Here is a 23193-nt window from a genome sequence, read left to right as displayed (position 1 = left end):
GGTCTTGATTCTTGGCTCAATGGTATCCTGATTGTACGTAATTTAGAGGAAATAAATTAGAAGATATTATGAATTTATCTGACTACATGTAATAATAAAGTGAAAATGTGTTTTGTGAACAATATTTAGACAGTATTCGTGCATGGATATCGTGCAAACTGTGTTTTAAAAATGTATATTTCATACACGCTAGGAGCCATTTTTATTGTATTTATCTTGTGCGTTCATTGTGATAATGATGGTACCAACAACGAAAATAAGGATATTTACGGTAAGTCTTTCTATTCTTGTTATAATTCAGTCATGCATATGTATTTCTGAAGATTTATCGGAAACTGTGAATCACGCCTACTGTCAGTCATTTCTAATTGGCGATCGTTTAGGTGCGGGCTGCTTTTCATTATTTGATCTCGGTACAAAATAATTTAATAATTGCACACGCTTTTATTTATAAGTTGAAAATAATGACACGAAAGAAGATCCTTATTATAAGTAACTTTTGTGTTGAGATTTTTATGTAAGAACTTGAAACTGAAAACCAACTTTTTGTCTACTGATTTAATTTATTTAACATTCGGAACTGAACGAATAGTTTGTGTGTAAAAAATTAACTCTATAATATTTTATGGCAATGTCCTAACCATAAAAAAATCCTTTGTGTTAAGCATGAATATTATATTAAAAGGTCTACTACTGCTATACAAAAAAAAACCCCGCCAAACAACTTTAAAAAGTAATGAAATAACAGGGGACCACGTACATTAATGACAAAAGTCGCTGTTATCGTAGTTTACTTGGCAGTTCCCCGACACTCCATGACTACAATAATTATGGACTAAAATGTTACTTTACACTTAGGAATTATTTAAATTTAAAGTCAGAAAACATTATATCATTACTTTTTTAATTCTTTTTTAAAATTTCTTTATTTAATTTTATTTCGTGCTTTTTAAACTTAACACAAGTTTAAAAAGCACGAAATAAAATTTATAGTGCAGAATAATAATTCCTATCTACATATCATATATCCCAATGAATACCATCTATGAATGTCAATGTGTCGAAGTCCGGCATAGTTTTCTAAAATTAAAGTTTAACAAAATTTATTGACTTGAGATTCTCTTTTAAAGTAACTTGTGTCATCGGAATTTATAGGCTATATATTAATTAGTCCTATAATGATCTAAAAATAATCTTAGTTGCTGTATTTTTTTACTTACGTGGTATTTTTTTAAAACTCGGCGTGTAGACGGACTTCCCTTACAGTTTGAGGTAAGTCCGTCTAGCAGCAGTATAGCCATAACTTGTGAAGTAAAATGCATGGCAACGGTTTCTAGCAAAGCTGCAAAACGGCCATTTAAATATGTGTTTAAGGTGTCGGTAATAAGGTTCGCATTCAAGAGAAAACTAATTTTATATCATTTTAAGGCAAGTCCGGCATATCGTAAGTCGTGGTTGCAAACATTTTCATTAAAATTATAGTGCATTTTTTGAAAAATTAAACACTAAGTATAAACATAAATGTTTATTACAACAAAATTATATTAATTAGTGCCGGTAAAATCAACAACTTTGCTTCATCATCATTTATGGGATGAGACATTTTTCAACATACTACCCTACTTAATTTTGATTTGATTATTGTTATTGATATGTCTACTTAGTTTTATTCCTTCATATTAATAATATTTAGTTAGTTAAAATATTTTTTTAGTTTACGTGGCAGATTGGGGCCATGCACGCGAAAGTTACGCGTTTTTACCATTATTTTCGCTCAATTAAAATTATAAGGGTTGTTGGTACAGGAGGTAGGATTTTTAAGAAGATTTCCTGCTCTTTAAGGATCTTTTTTCAAATTTTGATTATCTCAAATAATTTTTACTTAGTAGTTTATAACTTTTGCAATTTTTATCAGCCCCTCTTGTATGGTCTTGTCGTGTTTTGGGTGTCATTTGGGTAATGCTATGATTTAGTAGTCCATAGTTTAAATGCAAATTAACAATAAAGACATGTATATTTGAAAAGGTTGACAATATCTGATTCGAGGCAAGACCGCCATATGACGGCCTTTCCTTATGAAAACTAGACGGACTTCCCAATTATTGCAATTTTAGGTTAGACACATGGTGCAGGTGATAATAACGAAATTAAAGCGATATTAACGAATCGAACACCAGTAATAAGTAAAAGGATCACTAAATTACTTATATAATCCAAGAAACTCCAAAAACTCCTTCATATTCCCACTTTCTTTAAAAATTTTTTGGCAGAGACTTACACTCCGATTGCGAGTACAAAACGGAAAAAAATTTGAGATCGTTTCTTTTTCGTAACAGGTAGTTAGTAGTGACATGTCTGTTTCTTAGATCAAACTAACTTTGCAATAATGTTTTACCCACTGAGCCATATGAAACTAGTCGTGCAAATATGGAAGTTATTGCCGCTAGACGGACTTACCTCCCAGACGGACTTCAACACATTGACCTTAATATAAAAATAAAACAAAGAAAGATTTATCCTAGAGAAAAAATTATATTATGCTAAACTGGAATAACATTTATAACCAAAATTTTTGCCAAAACCCGTTCATCATATGAGAACCATAAAATTTTCCAGGATAAAAAGTATCCAATGTCCTTTCCCAGGACATGTAATACTTTTTTCAGTACCTACATAGCAAATTTGACAAAGACAGGCGGGGCTAAAATGGTCGCTTTGAAGAATCATGATATGAATCATAATATGATTAATTTTGTAAAATTGCAAAATGCAACTCTGCTTGCAATTCATTTCTGTATTTTTGTACTGATTTGACATTTGTCAGTTTGACAGTTTTGACAATTCATTTGCCGAATTGATTGCGAGGAATTGCTAAATGTGACCATTTTAGCCCCGCAGATGTGAAAAGACAGACACACAGACATACTTTCGCATTTATGTATTCCCCTAATCAATTTAAATGTCTTCAAGTCAAGTATCTCATTGAAATACATAGGACTAATTACATGACCTCAAGCGCTCTGTGGTTAAACGGTAAATTGAAGTGGTGAATTGCTGTCTGGAGTGTCTTAGGGGTCAGTACTAGTGATATTATTAGAACTTAGAACTCTTTGATTAGCATGTGTTGTGTGAAACAAACACCAATTTCTTCTGCATACTTCTTCTGTATGCTTTCGTTTGGGTCCATGTCCTCAACGCACCTATGAGATCACATTGAAGAATTTTTGTGACTTTTAGCCACACAAAATAGCAAATATAGCAATGGGAATTTGTAGCAAGCTAATGCTTGTTTAAAATAAACTAATACTGCACGCAGCACAACACAATCTGTATACAGGGATTATTTCTTAAAAGTTAAAACACCCCTATCATATAATTTAATATAGTGTTCCAAATTAAAGTTTTAACCTTTATCTTATGTTGGTCAACCATGCTACAAGTGAAGAAACTTTAATGTTCATGTATTGTTAATGTGGTAATATTAAGTAATATATTTTCATCAATACTGTTTTGCGACATAAAGTTTAGCCGAGTAAAGTTTATTAGTAATTCGAGGTCTAGACGACAATTTATTGCGTAGTTGAGCATTATGTTTCATATAAAATTAGTACGAACTGCAAAACGTAGGCAGATTTGTGAGTATTGAATTACTAGATATGTGTTCATCATACTATTTCGAATACTAATAAAACACTATTTTTCGTGCACTTTTTCCACTATATTCAGAAATAATTATAAATTTTAACGAATTACACGACCAGTTTTGAAATAAATCATCTTCAGGTGTTATTGTAGGTTATTGTAGGTAATTTATTTCGAAACCGGTCGTGTAATTTGTTAAAATTTATAATTATTTCTGAATATAGTGGAAAAAGTGCACGAAAAATAGTGTTTTATTAGTATTCAACATGAATTTCCACCAAGAACCAACCAACCAACAATATTTCGAGTACCGTATTGAATAATGCAGGTTCTGACTACTGTCAGAGCGGCCACATTTTGTCACAATGGCTGCCTCATTACAAGGAAGCAAATTCTTCCAGGCAGCCACGGGCAAAGGCTGGCTGTTTGGGTAAAAATGTTGGCTATTATACTGCAGAAAACATTCTGTTCCTATCAACGCGGCAAGCGATCACGACCGACAAAAATTCAAATAAAATTCCACTTTATGACCCAACCCTTAATAAGTTCGACGACATCAGTATAGCGAGCCATGCTGCCTCTGCTTTGTAGTGGCGTAGAGTAAAATGATACCTACAGACTAGGTCATAAGATGGCATTTTATTTGAATTTTTCTCGGTCGCGGTCGCTTGCGGCAATGATTGGATAGATCATAGATATTAGATCCTATCATCATCGGGCAAAGTTTCTGGTACCAACAACTGTCTTCGTCGACTGACTGCGACAAGCTGTAGGGTAAAGCCAAAAGAGAGTAATTTTGTGAGTCGTGAGTAGTATTTCGGTTGGCAGAAATTCTGCTGCATTCAGTTTCATAGAAAATTCCTACTTCATTCAGACGAGCGTAATTTTGTAAGTCATGATTAGTATAAAAAATAATTTACGCGACCGAAATTCTGCGTTTTTAACGATTTACAAAATTACGCTCGTTTGGCTTCGCTCTTACCTGGATTCCTGGCAAGTTGGCAAATGGCAACCCTAGCTAAGCATAAGGTAAATTCCTTGTACTATCCTCTTTGGCACAGAACGGGTTTAATGAAGGTTAATTTAGTTAGCAGACCCTGACCTGACTGCGATAAGTAATCTCGAATCTGAGAAATGTATTACAGATTTCGAGATAAGGTATGATCTGCATAATGCATTTTAAGATCTGCTTCCGGGATTCCATTTCCGGTGTTCGGGCTTCGTCGGTTTCGCTTTGATGACTCATGTTTTGTTTGACATTGTCCCAGTTTTGTTTCGCTAATGATCCAAATCATGGTCAATCTCCATTCGTGGTACATGTTGGATGCATGTGAATGTACGATTGTTGTAAATTGCACCTTTTTAAATGCTAATTTTGAAAACTAACGCCAAAATTAATAATAATTGAAAAGATAAATGCATGCCAAGAAACCTCAGAAACAGAGCATCATTTTTGCGCACACCTGTCTTTATCACCTGCGATTCAGTTCAGATGGAGATCGTTGCAATATTATGGACCAAATTTCTGATCAGCTAAATTCGGACGCCCCACCCCGCTCGTACATTTTGACACGTCAGAATTTTGATAGTATGTATGTCTACAACAAAATGTATGAATGAAGTATGAACAGAGTGCGTTGCGGCGGGCGTCCGAATTTTTCTGATCAGAAATTTCGGAAAATGTGCGGCGGGCTAAAAGTATTTATGAAAATCAGGGCACCGTTCGTTTGGTTCAATAATCCCCTTTACAGATATAATAATTAATAATCATGCTAAACCTTTCTGGCTTCTATTTGCTTAATTATTCGACATATTCGCATCTACTTCGGCGTATTTGATCATGCGAAATCCGAGCTCAAATTCGACTCGGTTACCTTATACTAACTATTAATTCCACACATTCCTAGTGCAGCCGCAAACTCGGCTAGTTAGTGCGATATTAGAATCCAACCCCACTGTCCACTGACCTATTTTAGCCGTATATTACTTGGATACATAAGATTATTAGGCACTAGAAATATCCTGTCTGTTTCACAGATTATAATAAGCAACGAATAGCAATAAAATTTTATCGCTTGCTAGTTTTAAGACTGATAGAAACAAAAAATCTAATAAAATATTCGGCGATTACTAGGCATTGGGAAACAGGTCCTAATTCCTAATCTAGTCATATTCTTGTACTAGGTGTTGCTCTTGTACTCGCAAAAGAGAACCCTGTAGAAATAATATAATTTGTAGGCCGTAAAAAGTGTCCTATATTATATCTATTCTCATGCCCAATTTGATAGTCACAGAATATAGGTAGACTATATTCTGTGATTATCAAATTGGGTCCATTAACTTCAGAACTTACGCAAACAAACGTTTCTTTACAATATTAGCGCGGAATATGAAAATCTATGTTCTGTTTAAAATCTCGCAATGAAACTCGGTTAATACCCAACGTGTGCGAAGGTAAAGGGCAAAGTAATTACGTATAAGTTACGGTTTTAATGAGGGTCATGTGGAAATAGAGTAGACAACCTTTGTCGGTTGTCAACGAAACAAATCAACGGAACAAACGCTTATTGTGCCTATACTTGGGTTTACCTCTTGAGTGTAAATATTTTGTAAAGGCTTAACGTAAGCATCACGTAAGAGCCGGGACACAAAAACACGGCACGACGTCGTACGGCGCCGTGTCGGACGCGCGTCGTAAAAAACTACGGCACGGCGCCGTACGGCGTCGTACGACGTCGAGCCGTAGAAACTCACGTAGAAATTCAAGATGAGTTTCTTCGGCACGACGTCGTACGACGCCGTACGGCGCCGTGCCGTGGTTTTTACGACGCGCGTCCGACACGGCGCCTTACGGCACCGTACGACGCCGTACGACGTCTTGCCGTGTTTTTGTGTCCCGGCTCTTAGCCATCATGAAAATCATTAAGAGGAATATGTCCCTCTACATCAGGGGTTCCCAAACTTATTTTGTCCACTGCCCACTCTGAGTACAAATTATGTTTTAGCGCCCCCTATTGTTTCAATTTAAAATGCATCCAGATGAAATAATTCACCCCCCTAGCCTGTACACTGTCGTATTGTGCAGGATGGTGAGCTTGGATATTGTTTAAAATAAAAGACAGGCTTCGACTTGACTTCTTGTATTGTAGTTTGACATAAAAGTAAAAAGACAAAGATCACGAACAGACTACAGACTAAAGAGCAGTGTTGCCAAGTATATATATGTAACATCTCCCCTTTTAAGATTATATTATTTAGTGACAATAAGGTAAGTACATTTTTTTTTTATTTTACAATATGTGACACAAGTATCCATAACCTATAGACAATTAAAAAAAACAAATCTGACTTTGACAATTCCAATGACAATGACATTTGACAGTAGTTAGTGACAACTGACATTAGACTTACATTATTTACACAATACATATTTATACATTATAGTGTAATTTCTTAAATTCTAGAACTTAATTAACTTACTTTAATAATTATCATTTATAAAGTATTTAGGAGGTTTGACAATACGTCCTGACCGTGTTGTTATAGGCAATCTAATTCTATCTTTTTCTTTTTCAGGTTTTTCAGAATCAGTGGCTGAAGATACCGGTTTTATAATGTGTTCACGATTTCTACGGAATGTTCCTTCTGGAGACTGAATAGTATAGCTACGAGGTTCGCTGTCTACCTGTTTTATTCTACCAGGAACCCAAGAACCACTAGGCTTGTGTTTAAAATATATATTATCACCGACTAGTAAATCCGACAATTGTTTAGTGTTTTTATTGTAATAAAGTGATGAATATTCCTGTTGTTTCAATATAATTAGATAATTTTCTCATATCGACTAGTGAAGGTATTAATTGAGTATCTGTGACTGGTACTTTAGTGCGTAAACATCTAGACATACAAAGTTGTGACGGAGAATAACCACTTTGTTTTGGTGTATTTCTGTACATTAGCATTGCAATATAAGGATCTGTCTTATCTGCTTTACATTTATTTAAAATATGCTTGACTGTGCCTATTGTTCTTTCTACCATACCATTTGAGCGACTTAAATATGGACTTGATTTTATATGTTTAATATTCCAATTTTGAGTAAACATTTGGAGCTCTTTTGAATTAAATGGAGGTCCATTATCACTTATCATAATTTCAGGTATGCCATGTCTAGAAAATATTGACTTTAGATGAGTTATGACTGTATTAGCATTTGAACTATTATTTAATAAAGCTATTTCTACATATTTTGAAAAATAATCAACTACAATTAAATATTTTTTACTATCAAAATCAAAGAAATCTATCCCACTTCTGACACCATGTCGTATTGTGCAGGATGGTGAGCTTGGATATTGTTTAAAATAAAAGACAGGCTTCGACTTGACTTCTTGTATTGTAGTTTGACATAAAAGTAAAAAGACAAAGATCACGAACAGACTACAGACTAAAGAGCAGTGTTGCCAAGTATATATATGTAACATACACAACGCACCCCTTTTTTTTCTGGGTCCCACACCGCCCTTTAAACCTTCAGTGCACAGGGGGCCGTTATCGCCCACTTTGGGAAAGGCTGCTCTACATCTATCTTAATATAATATTAGCGAAAGAGTTTGTTTGTTTCTTTGTTTGAACGCGCTAATCTACTGGTCCGATTCGAAAAATTCTTTCAGTGTTACTTGTTAGATAGCCCATTGATCGAGGAAGGTTATAGGCTATATTTTATCACGCTAAGGCTAAAAGGAGCGAATAAATAGAGGAAAATGTGGAAAAAACGGGGGAAATGGGCATTGTCCAAAAAAAAATCACATGTACTTTTTTTTTTTTTTTCGTTAAAATAGGGTATTTTAAGAATATAAATTAAATAATTTTGAAATTCATTGGCTAGTTTTTTCTCAATAAATTTTTAAAGTTTCGCTCTGACGTCATCATCGGCCGCCAATTGACCTCTGCATATGTTTTAAATTTCCCTTCAATCTTATTTATAATGACTGGTTCGTCAAAAGCAAGTTCTCATTATGTGAAAGCTGATACGAGAAGCTTACCAAAAGTTCGAAACGTAATGTTGGTCGAATTTATTGCTAATTTAACGCCATTGAAGGTCAAACAATGGTTAAACGTATTTGTTCAAAAATATAAGTAACTAATGGGTATTTTTTTCGTTTATATACAGAAAAACGATCACTGACCTTATTCCTCGAAATGTTTTTGTAATGAGCAAAATTAAAAAAAAATGGACAATCCCCATTATTTGAAAGGGCTTATCTCACGAAGTACTGGAGGAATTTTTTTGTTTTTTTTGGCACATATAAGAAGTAGACTACGTGAAGGATCATAGGCTATTTTTTGTGGACTAATATGTCCGTGAATTATCTAATTTACGCAGGCGAAGCCGCGTGGAACGTCAATTGTAAATTATATATGGCTTGCACGTATAGCACGCTGACGCCGCATAGCACACAAATACACAAGTTTTTGAGTTTGTTTCGAAATGCTGTCAAAATCTGAAAAAGTTATTGCATCTCAAATCAACTCGGTTTTCGCTTTCGCAATTCGCAATTCGCAAGCAAAAAAAAAAAAAAGAGTCTTTGGAGATTAACTTAAACACAAGGAACCTAGGTATATATAGGTCACAAATGCAAAACATCATGATCTAATATATAAAAATAAGTCGGGTTTTCCTTCCTGCAGAACGCACGAACCGATTTCCACGGTTTTGCATTCGTTGGAGAGGTCTCGGGCTCCGTGAGGTCTATAGAAAAAAAAATCAGAAAAAACTAAACGTAGGGACAGCTAGTACTTGTTACACCATCCTAACTACGATACACTTCAATATAAGTGTATCCACACCTTTATTTTAATATTCAGAAACCCAAGTGTGCACACAGCTTTACCGCGCTGTACCGCACACGGTGCAAGATTTCAACATCAATTCGAGGGAATATCCAAGTCAGCAGAAGCGGCCACCACCATCGTGCGACCAGCGGAGGACCTCATTCTTTTACTTCACTTCAGTAGGGAATCACTCTTAATTTGTAATTCATAATTAGTAATTTTAATTTTAATTAATGTAAAAGCTATAATTAATAAACTATTATTTTAAATTTTCTTTTTTTTGCACCCACGGCTGCAGCTATCGTTACTTACTTCATGATATTGTTGTAGTCGAAACAATGTAAATGAAGAATTTTTATTAAGTTACGTATTAGGACGGCCAGGAGCGTGCTCAAGATGCCTTTGGCGGGTGTCCAAAATTTGTTTTGATTGGTATCGTTTCATCAGTCCTGGCTGTAACACTTATGGTGCACATTGGAATTAATTATAGACTTTATAATAAACTGTTGTAGCATTAGAATTGCAAAACATAAATGTTTTTGCGGCTTAGAAGGTTACTGAACTAAGGCAGGTTAAACTCTGAGAAAAAAAATTGTACGATGTGCCTGGGTTTCCATACAGAAATTAGCATCCCCTTAGGCGTGCCTGACGTCTTGACCATTCTGTCTATTATACGTCTCCTTGGCCCATTATTATTGCCCAACACAAGCGATTATGACCTACATTTATGATTGCCCATCATCCATGATTGTACATGCTATAGACAAGCACGGAACCTTGGTTTTCCATCATAGCCTAGCGTAAAGGAGAGGCAACAAAAGCAGCAACTATTTCGAATCCTGTGTCTCTTGATTCTAAGTGATCTGATTTTAGACATGGGAAAGCCATGCTTCGGCACGAATGGGCCGGCTCGACCGGAGAAATACCACGTTCTCACAGAAAACCGGTGTGAAACAGCGCTTGCGCTGTGTTTCGCCGAGTGAGTGAGTTTACCGAAGGCCCAATCCCCTACCGTATCCTTCCCCTATTCCCTTCCCTTCCCATCCCTACCCTCCCCTATTACCCTATTCCCTCTTAAAAGGCCGGCAACGCACCTGCAGCTCTTCTGATGCTGCGAGTGTCCATGGGCGACGGAAGTTGCTTGCTATCAGGTGACCCGTTTGCTCGTTTGCCCCCTTATTTCATAAAAAAAGTGAGCGCTGAAGATCGTTCATTTTGGCCCAGCATGTGCGCACGAGTGAGATTGCGGTTGATCATGGTTGATGCGACATTCGAGGCTCGGGAATCGGGCTCACGATCTTTTGTGTGCCTTCATCGTTTTATAGCTCAAACTTCGCAGTTCGCACACAATGTGGTGTTACGGTGCAGGTGTCGACAACCCGCCTTTATAACCCCGAGCTAAAACGAGTTTACTCTGCCTTTATAAGGACGATAATCGAGACCATACCAAGACTTCTGTTCTCAACTCGGTCTCTGCCTGGTTGTGCCTGTCGGAAATGTTTACAACATCTGTGTAACTTCATCTTGAACTTATTGTTTTGGTGTCGAAAGATTTACATCTGATCCAGTCCTGTTTTCTACAAGCTACAAAATGTTAATCCCATGAAACGTCAAACGAACTTCTTTGTTCCCAACTTCTGATTGGTCAAAACTCCAAAGTCGTTTGACGTTTATTTGACGCTATTATTAGAGAATACAATTTTGCAGGAATAAATAGCAAAACCGGTGCACTGTATTTAGAATTTCAGATGGCGGTTTACGATCGCAGTTTAGTTATTAAAATGTGAGTGCGGTACTTAGTCTCGTTCCGTTTTTGATCTGACCGTATCCAACACTTTCACGTCCCACTGATCGTAATTACGTAAATTGTACCAAACACGAAGTGCCGAGATGGTTGAATAACAGTTGTGTTGATGATTGATTTAGTGCTGAACCCGGTAATCAGAAAACGCGACATCGTCATCAACACTCACTTTCCTTTATGTGTTCAAATACTCTTTCAAAAACTTTCTTTATCATTAGAGGGTCTGCAATTTTGAATGAACCTACTTGGATACTAAAATCTAATTCAAAGACTCCAAAACCTCTGGTCCATACCCCATGAAGTCCTTAATCAAGAGCCACTTGGTCATAATCATCACTGCTTTTATAGCATTAAAGTACGTCCATTGTCGGACGACCTAGGAACGTTCTAGAATTACATAACCCTGTTTTTAGTAGAACAGGTCTTTAATTGTAATGGCTCCTCCATTGTAAGGACGCCACGATAAAAGGACATGCCCGTATTGTCTTGCGAATTGTAGGGTAAGCAAAATGCTCCGTATAGCTCTACCGCGACCGTAGTGTTATGCTCTTTTACACTACGATGGAAGTCATACAACCTAAAGAAAAATTGTTTTGGAAGTCTATGTGTATATTTAAATGTTATTATTGTAAACAGATCTGATGTTAATAATATAAGGTTTCGATCAAGCAAAATGCTCGAGATTCAATCCGTCGATTTTTATTCCAAACGTTGTTTCCAAAGCAATTCATCTCCGCGTTCGCCTAAAATCTAAATTCTAAACGCATCGCGCATGCTGATTCTGACGAAGATAAATATAGAGCTGTTCTCGCCTGATAAATTATTATATCACATCGATCAGCATTCAACTCGGTCAACGTTTATTGAATATCAAAACAAAGTCAAAAGCGAACCGATGAAATGAGATGCGCGTTGATGCGGATCAAATCCATAATTCTGCGGCCTGACACACTTGTACTGTCATTGAGTTGAAAAGTGGGACTCTTTTATACACTACTGCCTCCTTTGCTGCTCGCTTAAATTGTTTTTTAAAGATGGAACGGGCAAATAAGACGTCCATCATCCAATGCCAAGTGGTCGTCATTTTAGGAGGTTCAGCCATCGTAAACGTCTTTGCGCTTGGACAATGACGTAATATTATATTCATGTATGTTTGGTGTGTTTCACGAATTCTTCGTAAAGCATCTCCTAGCAAATTAACAGCATAACTTGAACTGTTATTCAAAGGGTGGATCTCGTCTAACGTAAATAGAATAAACCAAGACGATTAGCGTATGGTTACGTGAGAGGAAGGTCGATTCCATTAGCCCGTGAGTCACCACAAGCCGGTGGGATCCTGCACGCGAGCAATTGTGGTCATTGTCACCCACGACAGAAGAGCGATAATTGAACGAGGGCGGAGGAATTGCATTTCAAACTTCGAATGCTTAGGGGCGCTATAGAATGACCGGTAAAGGAAAATTCGAGGTGTTCTCCGCTGGATCGATACGCGGCGTCTTTATAAAACGGTTTACAAAAGTTGTGTTACGCGATAAGACTACAAAGGGTGCTACGAATACAGATGTTATTAGAATAGGCGTAAGCTTGAATGCGTTTTAAATGCAAAGAATAGGAATCTTTTAGTGTTATAGATTTTATTGGTAACAGAGAATACAGGGAGAAATGCATGGAGATGTTATTACTGAATGATATCCTCTTAAAGCTCCTATCAGCTCCAAGTTGATCGATGATGATTTATTTTTATTCATTTTTATGTTTATTGCTTATAACTTAGTTAAGTCATCATTTGCAGTCCGTCATCGGAGAAAAATCATAAGACAACGTAAGAAGTTGGTTTTTTTCCTAAAACATAAATTCATAAGTCACAGTTCAGTTTACATAAAGTCCCTAATTTGGCCAAATTACAACGGACCTAATGAATACGTTTATGGTTCAGTGCGGCTGACAGTCGCGTGTCTTGGGGCCGTTTAAAGGAATGCATTTGTTGATGGACCGACCCCATTTGTTGGAGTCCGTAGCCCGTACTAATTACAATATGGGGCAGGCTAATTAGAATGTTTTTATTAGGAATAATTTATGTAGGTAATGGATCTGTTACAAAGATATAGATTCACATTTTCGAAGAAGATTGAGCATAGATATCAGGTAGATATGGGATTGGGCCTACCTTTTTTGGACCTACCAGGTGCTTACCGAAATTCCTAAAGAACGTGAGTGCAATATGCACTCAGTTCACTCTGCACTCAAGTTCTCAGAGATTTTCAAGGATCTCTGCAACAGAAGAAGACGGCATTGTCCTTGTCTTAAGTGTCTTCAGTAGATGTGTTATAGCTTTTGCTTAAGTTTCGATTTTTGAAGAGGATATTTTCAGGCCTTACCAAAAATATCTAAAGAGCGTTACTAGTACATTATGGAACTCAAGTTCTCATAGATTTTCCAAAGTCTCTGCAACAGTCAAGGTTCAGAGAAGACAAGAGATTCGGTCGTGTTTGTCGCAAAGTCTTCTCACGAGAGATATCTATCGAGAGACTAGCGAGAAATTATAAGATTAAACCAGTAATTTAAAATCCAATTTGCCAGTTTAATACCATCGTGGACGCTACTTTCAAATATCTATGCAGATTGCTAGCTTCAGATCTAGATTCTATATTCAGACTGAGGTGCTGACACGGACTCTGCGAACATAGAAAGTGTGACTATTTAATAGCTATTAATACAACCGAGTGATGACTTTATAAGTTTAGATAATATCATCAAGGTATGTTCTAATTTCTATATCTTATATATTTAAACGAGCAATTCTTGTATATATGTCGCAGGGAAAAGAGGATATCAGGGATTTCACGATACCCCTAGGGATATCACGACATCCCGGCAGATGCCGAATATTCTTGTCTTGTTTATTACGTCTTCTTACTAAAAATATCTAGTGATATGTCATTTCACTAAACTAAATCTAGTGAAATGTCAGAAAAGCGGATACCGCCGAATAAAAATCGAGCTACGCATTTCTCTCGCTCGCTCTAATACCCAGAGCTGGCGCGGGTCGTGTGATTTTAGTCGTTAAATTATTACGTGTATTACGTGTACGTACGATATATATATATATATATATATATATATATATATATATATATATATATATATATATATATATATATATATATATATATATATATATATATATAATTGGAATCTCGGAATCGGCTCCAACGATTTTCATGAAATTTCGGTTTCGGGGGCGTTTATCGAATAGTCATATAGGTAGGTAGTGGAAGTTTATGAAAGTGAAGTTATTTGGAAAATTCCTTTAATAGTTGTAGCTGTATATAACTATAACGCTGTTAAGTATAACTTTTCTAAAATCTCTCTTAGTAAGAGATAAATCTTAACGACTTTTTTAATTTGTTGTCAACTCTGCCTTTTGCGCTGCTGCCATGAGCTCTTATAGTAGTATTACTTTCATATTATTTTAGATTTGGCACAAACAAAATACGTCGTTTTGTTTATATAAATAGAGATCATGTTTGTTTATACGAAATTCAAAAGTAATATTTAAGTAATACTGCTATAATGTAGGCTATTATAATAGAGCTCTTGGCTGGTGAAATATACTTTCACATTTAACTTTTACATGACAGTTGACACTAGAGTTAAGAACTTAAGACACACTGCCTACTCCAGTCTCCAATATGTTTTATATATTGGAGACTTAGAGTATGAGATATGCAATACTTTAGTCATTTGAAAACAATAAACCACTTCATAATTCCTTGTATGTAATTTGTATAATACTTATCGAGGAAAACGCAGGATTTAATTTCACATTGCAATTATGGACTAATAATTGCTAAGATCCTACGGTCCAATACAAAGCTAATCATAGATGAATGAAATCCTCAATAAACAGAATAAGAATACCTCTTTTTGCCTTTCTGGAGAGAATAGTGCATGTAACCTCTCGAGGAAAATGAGAATTGAGACGTTTGATAAGCACAGCTAGAAGAACTTATGCTGAACTGTTTATAATATTGTCCTATCTCAGAATCCACTTCATCGCTTCCATAACATATTTCGCACTCTTGAACCTTCGGTTGTTCCATGACTCTGGATGGATCCCAACTCCCAAGGCAATAATACATGGGTTTATATGAATCCTATGTTCTTTTTCGGGACTCAAAGTATCTTTATACCAAATTTCATCAAAATGGGTCCAGCCGTATACGCGTGATGTCGTGACCACGCGAAATAAAACGTTCCGCGCAGCTTAGCCCGCGTAAATTAGATATTTCACAGGCAAATTAGTCCACAACAAAAAAATTGCCTATGATCCTTCACGTGGTCTACTTCTTATCTGTGCCAAATAACAGAAAAATTGCTCCAGTAGTTTGTGAGAGAAATCGTGGAAAATGTGGAAAAAAACTGGATAAATTATTTGAAAGGGCTTTCAATTAATTTTATAAATTGAAAGCCCTTTCAAATAATTTCCTCTATTTTTTCAAAATTTTCCTCTATTTCTTCGCTCTCATTAGCCTTAGTGTGATAAAATATAGCTTATAACCTTTCTCGATAAATGGGTTATCTAACACTGAAAGATTTTTTTTAATCGGACCAGTAGTTCCTGAGATTAGCGCGTTCAAACAAACAAACAAACAAACTCTTCCCAATAGGGATGATGACAAGGTCAAAGATTAGCGAATTTTGTTAATAAAATAAAGAAATCACGGTGAAAAATAAGTGTTCCCAAAATTTCAGCTCGATAGCATTTGTATTTTTTTTGTTACGCGCCTTCAAAGTTGGATAATCAAGTCGATTTTCTTTTCAATTAAATTTCTTAATATTTGTATACCATTCGATAACTTATGCAATTTAAAGCAAATTTTGTTATGAAACCACTTTCATAAACGCAATATTTAATATACCTATTAAACAAAGTTCTCTCCCGATGCGTACAAACTACGAAAGAGTGACGTCAGTCTTTCGTAGCACTTTGTATGGAGCGTTTCGGGCAGGTGTATTTTATGAGATGTTTGAATTGTCATATCTTGGTGAATTTTTAAGCTATGAGAGTCATTGTTTCAGCGTTGTTTCTATTTTTAAGGGTCTTTCAATTACCAATAAGAAAAAAAATAGTCATCAAGCCTATTATAATATTAGTATAGATATGACCCCCGCAACTCCGTTAAGCCGAAATCGCGCGGAAATATACATTTTTTTCGTAACAAAAACTGTGATGTGTGATGTGTCCTTTCCCGTCTTTCAAAGTGTCTTCAAACCAAATTTGATACAAATCGGTTCAGCCGCAGCAGTTCACTTTCACATCTATACTAATATTATAAAGCGAAGGAGTTTGTTTGTTTGAACGCGCTAATCTCAGAAACTACTGGTTCGATTTGAAACATCAGTTTCATTTCAGTGTTAGATAGCCCATTTATCGAGGAAGGCTATAGGCCATATTTTATCACGCTAAGACTAAAAGGAGCGGAGAAATGGAGGAAAATGTGGGAAAACGGGAAAAATTATTTGAAAGGGCTTATCTCACGAACTTCTGGATCAATTTTTCAGTTATTTGGCACATAACAACGCATAAAAAGTAGACCACGTGAATAGTCATAGGTTATTTTTTGTGGACTAATTTGTCTGTAAGATATCTAACTTACGCGGGCAAAGCCGCGCGGAAAGTCTAGTATATTTTATAATAGTGCCTTTAAAATCAATCGTTACAAAGATTCTCAGCGTGCCTCCCTTCTTCAAAGACTTCCTATTTCATAATCCTTACAATAATATTCCCATCAACGCTGTAAAATGCAGCTGCTGTTAGTAGGTCAAGAGCCATGAGCAGTGAACTTAATAGCGTCATAATTTGAAGGTGACCGCGCTTCAGTTCTCTTTTGTTTGAGTTTGAGATTTGCTTATTCTTCCGGAAATGGGTTCGTTTATTTATATATTATAGAGAACGGGTTATGCTATAAATAAGATCATATTTTCGGATGTGGGTAATGGATATAGTTATTTGGGTGGATTTCCAAGAGATATAATCTGGTATTATAGTCATTGAGCATGACACGCTAAGAAATATTGATGTCCTTGTCTCAAAGTTGAAAACGCCTCAAAATATTTTTATGAAGAAGATCACTTGGAAATTGTTCAAATCAAATATGAGAAGTTCCCAAAGTTGGTTTATACCAGCTTATATGCAACGGATTGTAACGATTCATTGCAATTGTGTCCGCGCTAAAAGTTGAGCCCACTGCACCAATCTGGATTCTGGAATATCGCTCATCTTCTCATAATATCATGCCATCTCTTTCGTTAACACGAGTTCCAAGGGAGATAACGTGATATTTAATCCACGATTAACTTCCCGGGCGGGCGCAAACAGGCTCTGGAAGATTTATTGGGTATAAAGAGCTTAACAAGCACACGACAAGCCTGCTGATTTCCTCTATACCTACAAATATGTACTATAACCGATGGACATCCGCAATTCCAAACGCTACGACAAATGCGGTACGGCCTTGAATAAATAAGAATGCTTTGGGCATAAGCCACGCTCCTCCTCACCTGGATGACGTGACGAGAATGATGATGATCACGAATCATTGACAGTTTGAGTTGTAACTTCCAGCCTTACTCATCGTAGTAAACAAGATATTTATACCGTCGCAACGAGGAAACGTATATCAGTATATCCGTTATCGATTGAATAAGATTCTTACACGGCTTGACATCAATTTGTGCTCTATTACTCAATGTAAACTGCATTCGGACGGCTGTACGGTGTGACCATACAATAATAATAATAATAATACTCCCCACACCGGTTTCGGTGACGGTGGCCGGTGGGACGGAAGACCGACACGACTGGCGAGAGATCAGGCGTAGGACCGACTTTTTTACATGCCCATCCGACGCATGGATCATCTTAAAGCAGCAAGTAAAAGATTTTAAACATTTGCAGAGTAAGTTTGGTTGGATATATCGGCAGTTTTACACGTTAAAGCTAAGAGCGATTAGTGGATAAAAATTAAAAATATATAGGGCTACACATAGGGTCGCCAGGCGTCCGGATAAAGCCGGATACAGTAAGGCTTTTCGCTTGCGTGCCCGGTCAAAATTATAGGGAGTCCAGCTTTTGTAGAGCCTAGAATCTATAACTTTATTTTATAAAAGTCCAACAAATTTTAGACGGTTGACGGACACCTAATAAGATGTAAAGTTGTAGAGCTATTAGATGTTAATTTTTTTTAATAAAACAGAAAATCTGTACAGTGTACTGTGTACACAGTACACGCTACCGATCGTATTGCTATACTAATAGTGTAGATGCTAAGTACTCGATAGATTAGCACGGTTCCGGCTTTTTTGTACTAATATCTGGCCAAGCTGACTGCTTTGTTCGGCTTATCGGTCTAGCAACCTGACAACAACGCAACATAGAGAAATTTTTAATTGCGACTGGTACTGGATGATACCCGCAACTCCGTTGTGCCAAAATTCGTTTATCGCGCGGGAACCGTACATTTTTCTGGGATAAAAAGTATCTTATGCCCTTTCCCGAGTCTCGAAGTACCTTCATACTAAACAACAAAATCGCTTTAACGGTTTGGGCGTGAAGCGGTAACAAACAGACAGATAGATAGACAGACAGACACACTTTCGCATTTAAATAATATTAGTATGGATTTGATAAATTGAAATTCAAAGGTACAGATTTAAAAGACGAAACAAGCTCACCACAGTTGGATTCTAATGAGGAACACGTTTTAGAATCTAGATCTACATCAAATACCTTAATTTGGCAATCCGCCCTTTTTAGGGACATCTGGATGTCTTTAAGCTCGTTTATTCACATCTAAGGTCCAATTATCTTCGCTGCTTTGGTTTAGGTCACGACTTTCTAGTTTCGACTTTTAAGAGGAACCCGCTCCATATCATAGTTTAAAAGGATTTGCCTTCGACCCCGACTGCGTTGTCCAGCGAAAAAAATACTTTTCCTTTTGTGATCTGCTTTAAATATGTGATTTTTCCTAAAATTGGTCCAGCAGATTCGGAGCCTGTTCGGACACCTTTTCTCTATTATAATATTAATAGTACCTAAATATACAGTCCATTAGTTAATTATACACGCCTAGAAGTATCTCTGTAAACTTGACTTGGCTCTATGTATTTTAGAGTAGAAGTAATAAAGTTCCGCGTAAAATATAAGACATATCACAGACCCGCGTCGTAAAAAAATCGGCCAAGTGCGAGTCCGACTCGCGCACGAAGGGTTCCGTACCGCTATAGAGCAAAAACAGTCCAAAATTATTAAAGAAAATATAATATCATTAAGGCTTTTGTGAAAATTTCAAGTGCCTACCTGTTGCGATTATTGATATCGAGCAAAAAAGGCCAAAATATCACATTTGTTGTATGTATGGGAGCCCCCCTTGAATATTAATTTTATTTTGTTTTTAGTATATGTATTTTGTTCTTATAGCCGCACCATATTTACACAATCTATGAACATTTCAGAAGTCTAGCTATAGCGGTTCTTGAGATACAGCCTGGTGACAGACAGACGGACAGACGAACAGACAATGAAGTCTTAGTAATAGGGTCCCGTTTTTACCCTTTGGGTACGGAACCCTAAAAAACCGTTATCACATGAGCCATCTCGATTGTTGCCCTCAATAAAAACAAAAACCTGCCACTAATTAAACCCGTTCACACTTCATCCGGATGCTTACTATATTAAGATTATAATTAGGTAGATCTGTACCCCGATGTAAGCGATTCTAATATTCTAATGCAACATCAATGCAGTTACTCCTTTTTCTTGTTTTTTGTTTAGATTTAAGTAAATTCCAACTATGGCGTAAGTGTTGTAAGTGCATTAGCTGCATTTGCGTATTCTACCTTGTCCTTACCTTAAATTGAACACACAACAAATAATAACGTTTCATCATAATAATTTACATTGTAAATTGTAAATGATTATGATTTATGATGAATCATAATCATCATGTTATTTTATTTTTTTTAAATTAAGGGGGCAAACAAGCAAACGGGTCACCTGATGGAAAGCAACTTCCGTCGCCCATGGACAGAAGCTGCAGGTGCGTTGCCGGCCTTTGAAGAGGGAACAGGGTAATAGGGGAGGGTAGGGATGGGAAGGGAATAGGGGAGGGTAGGGGATTGGGCCTCCGGTAAACTCACTCACTCGGCGAAACACAGCGAGAGCGCTGTTTCACGCCGGTTTTCTGTGAGAACGTGGTATTTCTCCGGTCGAGCCGGCCCATTCGTGCCGAAGCATGGCTCTCCCACGTATAAATGACGTTATGATTTAATAATACAAACTGTAATGTACAAATTACCTACGTGCATGTTATTTAACTTGAGACAACTTTCTGTAGTAACTAGTAAACCCTACGCTTTACTTAATCTGACACGCACTTTGTCGGTTTCGACACGGCCTATTAGGTAGACAGCTTTAATCGGTTTGTGATGGACGTGTAAGTCGATAGTGTACGCCGCGCCTTAGGCCACGTTGACTATTCTCATACTTCGAATGTCCTTTCGATCGTAGACTCCTTCACATTTAGACAGTGTTGTATGCGCATGAGTTGGACATCCTGCTATCGAACTTCGAAGTGACATTCAACGTAAGTAATTAAGAATTGGCCATTGGGTCCCAGAGACTGTGGGGTCACATTAAAATTAAAGATTTGGGCATTTGACGCTGGAATTGTCACAAACTTATCAACAGTGAATCTATTCTTTATCGATATTGATGAAATTTAATTTTGATGATCTTGCTAAATGCTAATAAATTGGGCCTAGTTAGGGAAAGATGAATAACCATGTCTGTAGCGTGCACATTGCTAAATCAACGTTAATCAATCTGAGACTAATATAATATTACGAGCTTTTGCCCGCGGCTTCGCTCGCGTTAAGAAGTATTATTATATACAAACTTTCATCCTCTATTTTAATCCCTTGGGGTTGGAATTTATCAAAATCCTTTCTTAGCGGATGCCTACGTCATAACATCTACCTGCATGCCAAATTTCAGCCCGATCCGTCCAGTGGTTTGGGCTGCGCGTTGATAGATCACCATGTATATATATAGATGTGTACCTACCAATACGCCTTTTTCAACGTTTGTATTTGTCCATCATGAAGCCAACGTGAAGTGAGGCCATAAGAAGTAAAATATTCAGCGCACAGTGAAATTCAATCATCGAAATGGGACGAAATCTCTTCAACACTTGGCAAAGATTCCCGGGGCCAGTATTCGTACTGATTGTCCCTCGTTAACGAAAATTCATATTGAAAGTATATTCTTTTAATATAAAAACTAGATGAGGCGGTGAACTTCGTATCACTTTTCTCCTTACATAAACTTTTCATGGACTTTTACGAATATTTCAAGATTAAAATTAGCCAAATCGGTTCAGCTGTGCTCAAGTTTTATCGAGACCAATCCGGCCCTGGCGTTAGCTAAGGCTATTGAATATATAAACTATCAAAAAACCTTATAAACTCTTTGGAAAGAAATGTTTACGCCGTACGCGACAACTATAACTACATCAAAAACACAAAAAGAATACAATATAAAGCTGCAATAAGTATGAATACTAAAATGTGTGTCGTGACACAGTTTAGTCTTAAGACAAATTGGCTGAAAGAAAGTTTTATATTTGTGGAGTTATTTTTTCGCTCGCGTTTGTTAGGTATCTTTTAGCTGTTTGTTATCAGAGGGAGATAAGTGAGTTTAGGGGGTTTTATGGAAAGCATTTTAAGGGCTTTTGTATAGAATGAAAAGAAAATGTACATTGTGTTATAATTGATGACGCCGAAAAAGGCTTTATTATCATTGTAATATTCTTGTCTAATTCGACGCGATTTTGGCACCTGTTATTATTACCGGAAACTGACCTTCTTATCCTAGGGACCCTAGCTAACTCTGGGAACTCTTAATAACTCACTTAGTGACTGATTGTCACCTTAAGCACTAGCTCAATAGCAAAACATTTATAACATGTTAGGTTGTGACTTGTGGTATTTAAGTCAGATAGACAGTTTAGTGTAAACACATCCTAAACAGACCATTGAGTTAGCTATTGAGCTATAATATCCTTTATGCTAAGTACTGACATACGGTTTTGCTCGATAGTTTTACTCCAAATCGAGCAATAAGCACCGTGTAGACCGCAAAACTGACAGTTCGAAGGCTCGCTTCGAGCCGGCTCCGATAGAATTAAATATGTCATTTCCTTCGATTCGGAGTAAAACTATCGAGCAAAACCGTATGTGAGTACTTAGCATAAAGGTGACTTTCTGACAAACATTCATATGACTTTCTGACAAACATTCATATAAAATGTCACTTCATGACATAGGTTTCATTTTCTACATTGGTCATTGGTGTAGCGAGCCATGCCGCCGTTGCTTTGTAGATGCGTAGAGCAAAATGAAAACTACAGGCTAGGTCATAAGGTAGCATTTTATTTGAATTTTTGTTGGTCGCGGTTGCTTTCTGTGGGGATTAGGTAATTTTATTTTTCTCAAACGAGCAAAAGATTATTCCTCCATCTTCAAGCATAAACCACTGAGTCAATTATCGCGATAATCAAAGAGTGATTCACCTTCCTGCCTGCTAACTACTTGTATACAGCCTCACCTATACTCGTCCGATTTGCAGGTTTACGAACGTGAAGGCACTTGCAAAATGTAAAGTTGGATAAGGCCCGGTACACTTGGGCGTTTTGACGCGCGCTTGCGTGTGTACGCTTCAACAGAATCCGGGGTTCTCGAAACGCGCGTTAGCAAAGCGCGCGCTTCAAAACGCCCAATGTGTACCAGCTCTAAGGCTACTCATAGTGCTAACTGATAGTTCTGCCAGTGTTGTCACAATTTGCATTAAA

At 36.8% G+C, this 23193-nt stretch overlaps 1 protein-coding gene across 1 annotated transcript in view; it reads left to right on the top strand.

Moving 5' to 3' along the window:
• Window positions 1–23193, top strand: part of LOC121736341 — a 47819-nt gene continuing 24626 nt past the window's right edge. The window contains exon 1 of the mRNA XM_042127461.1: window positions 1–271. Within this exon, the coding sequence (XP_041983395.1) occupies window positions 172–271 (100 nt within the window). The 5' untranslated portion in view covers window positions 1–171. The remainder of the gene's footprint in view (window positions 272–23193) is intronic.

The sequence above is a fragment of the Aricia agestis genome, chromosome 19 (assembly GCF_905147365.1).
Source record: "Aricia agestis chromosome 19, ilAriAges1.1, whole genome shotgun sequence".
Taxonomy (NCBI): Eukaryota; Metazoa; Arthropoda; class Insecta; order Lepidoptera; family Lycaenidae; genus Aricia; species Aricia agestis.
Note: the sequence above shows the minus strand (reverse complement) of the source record. Positions and strands in the feature narration are given on the sequence as shown.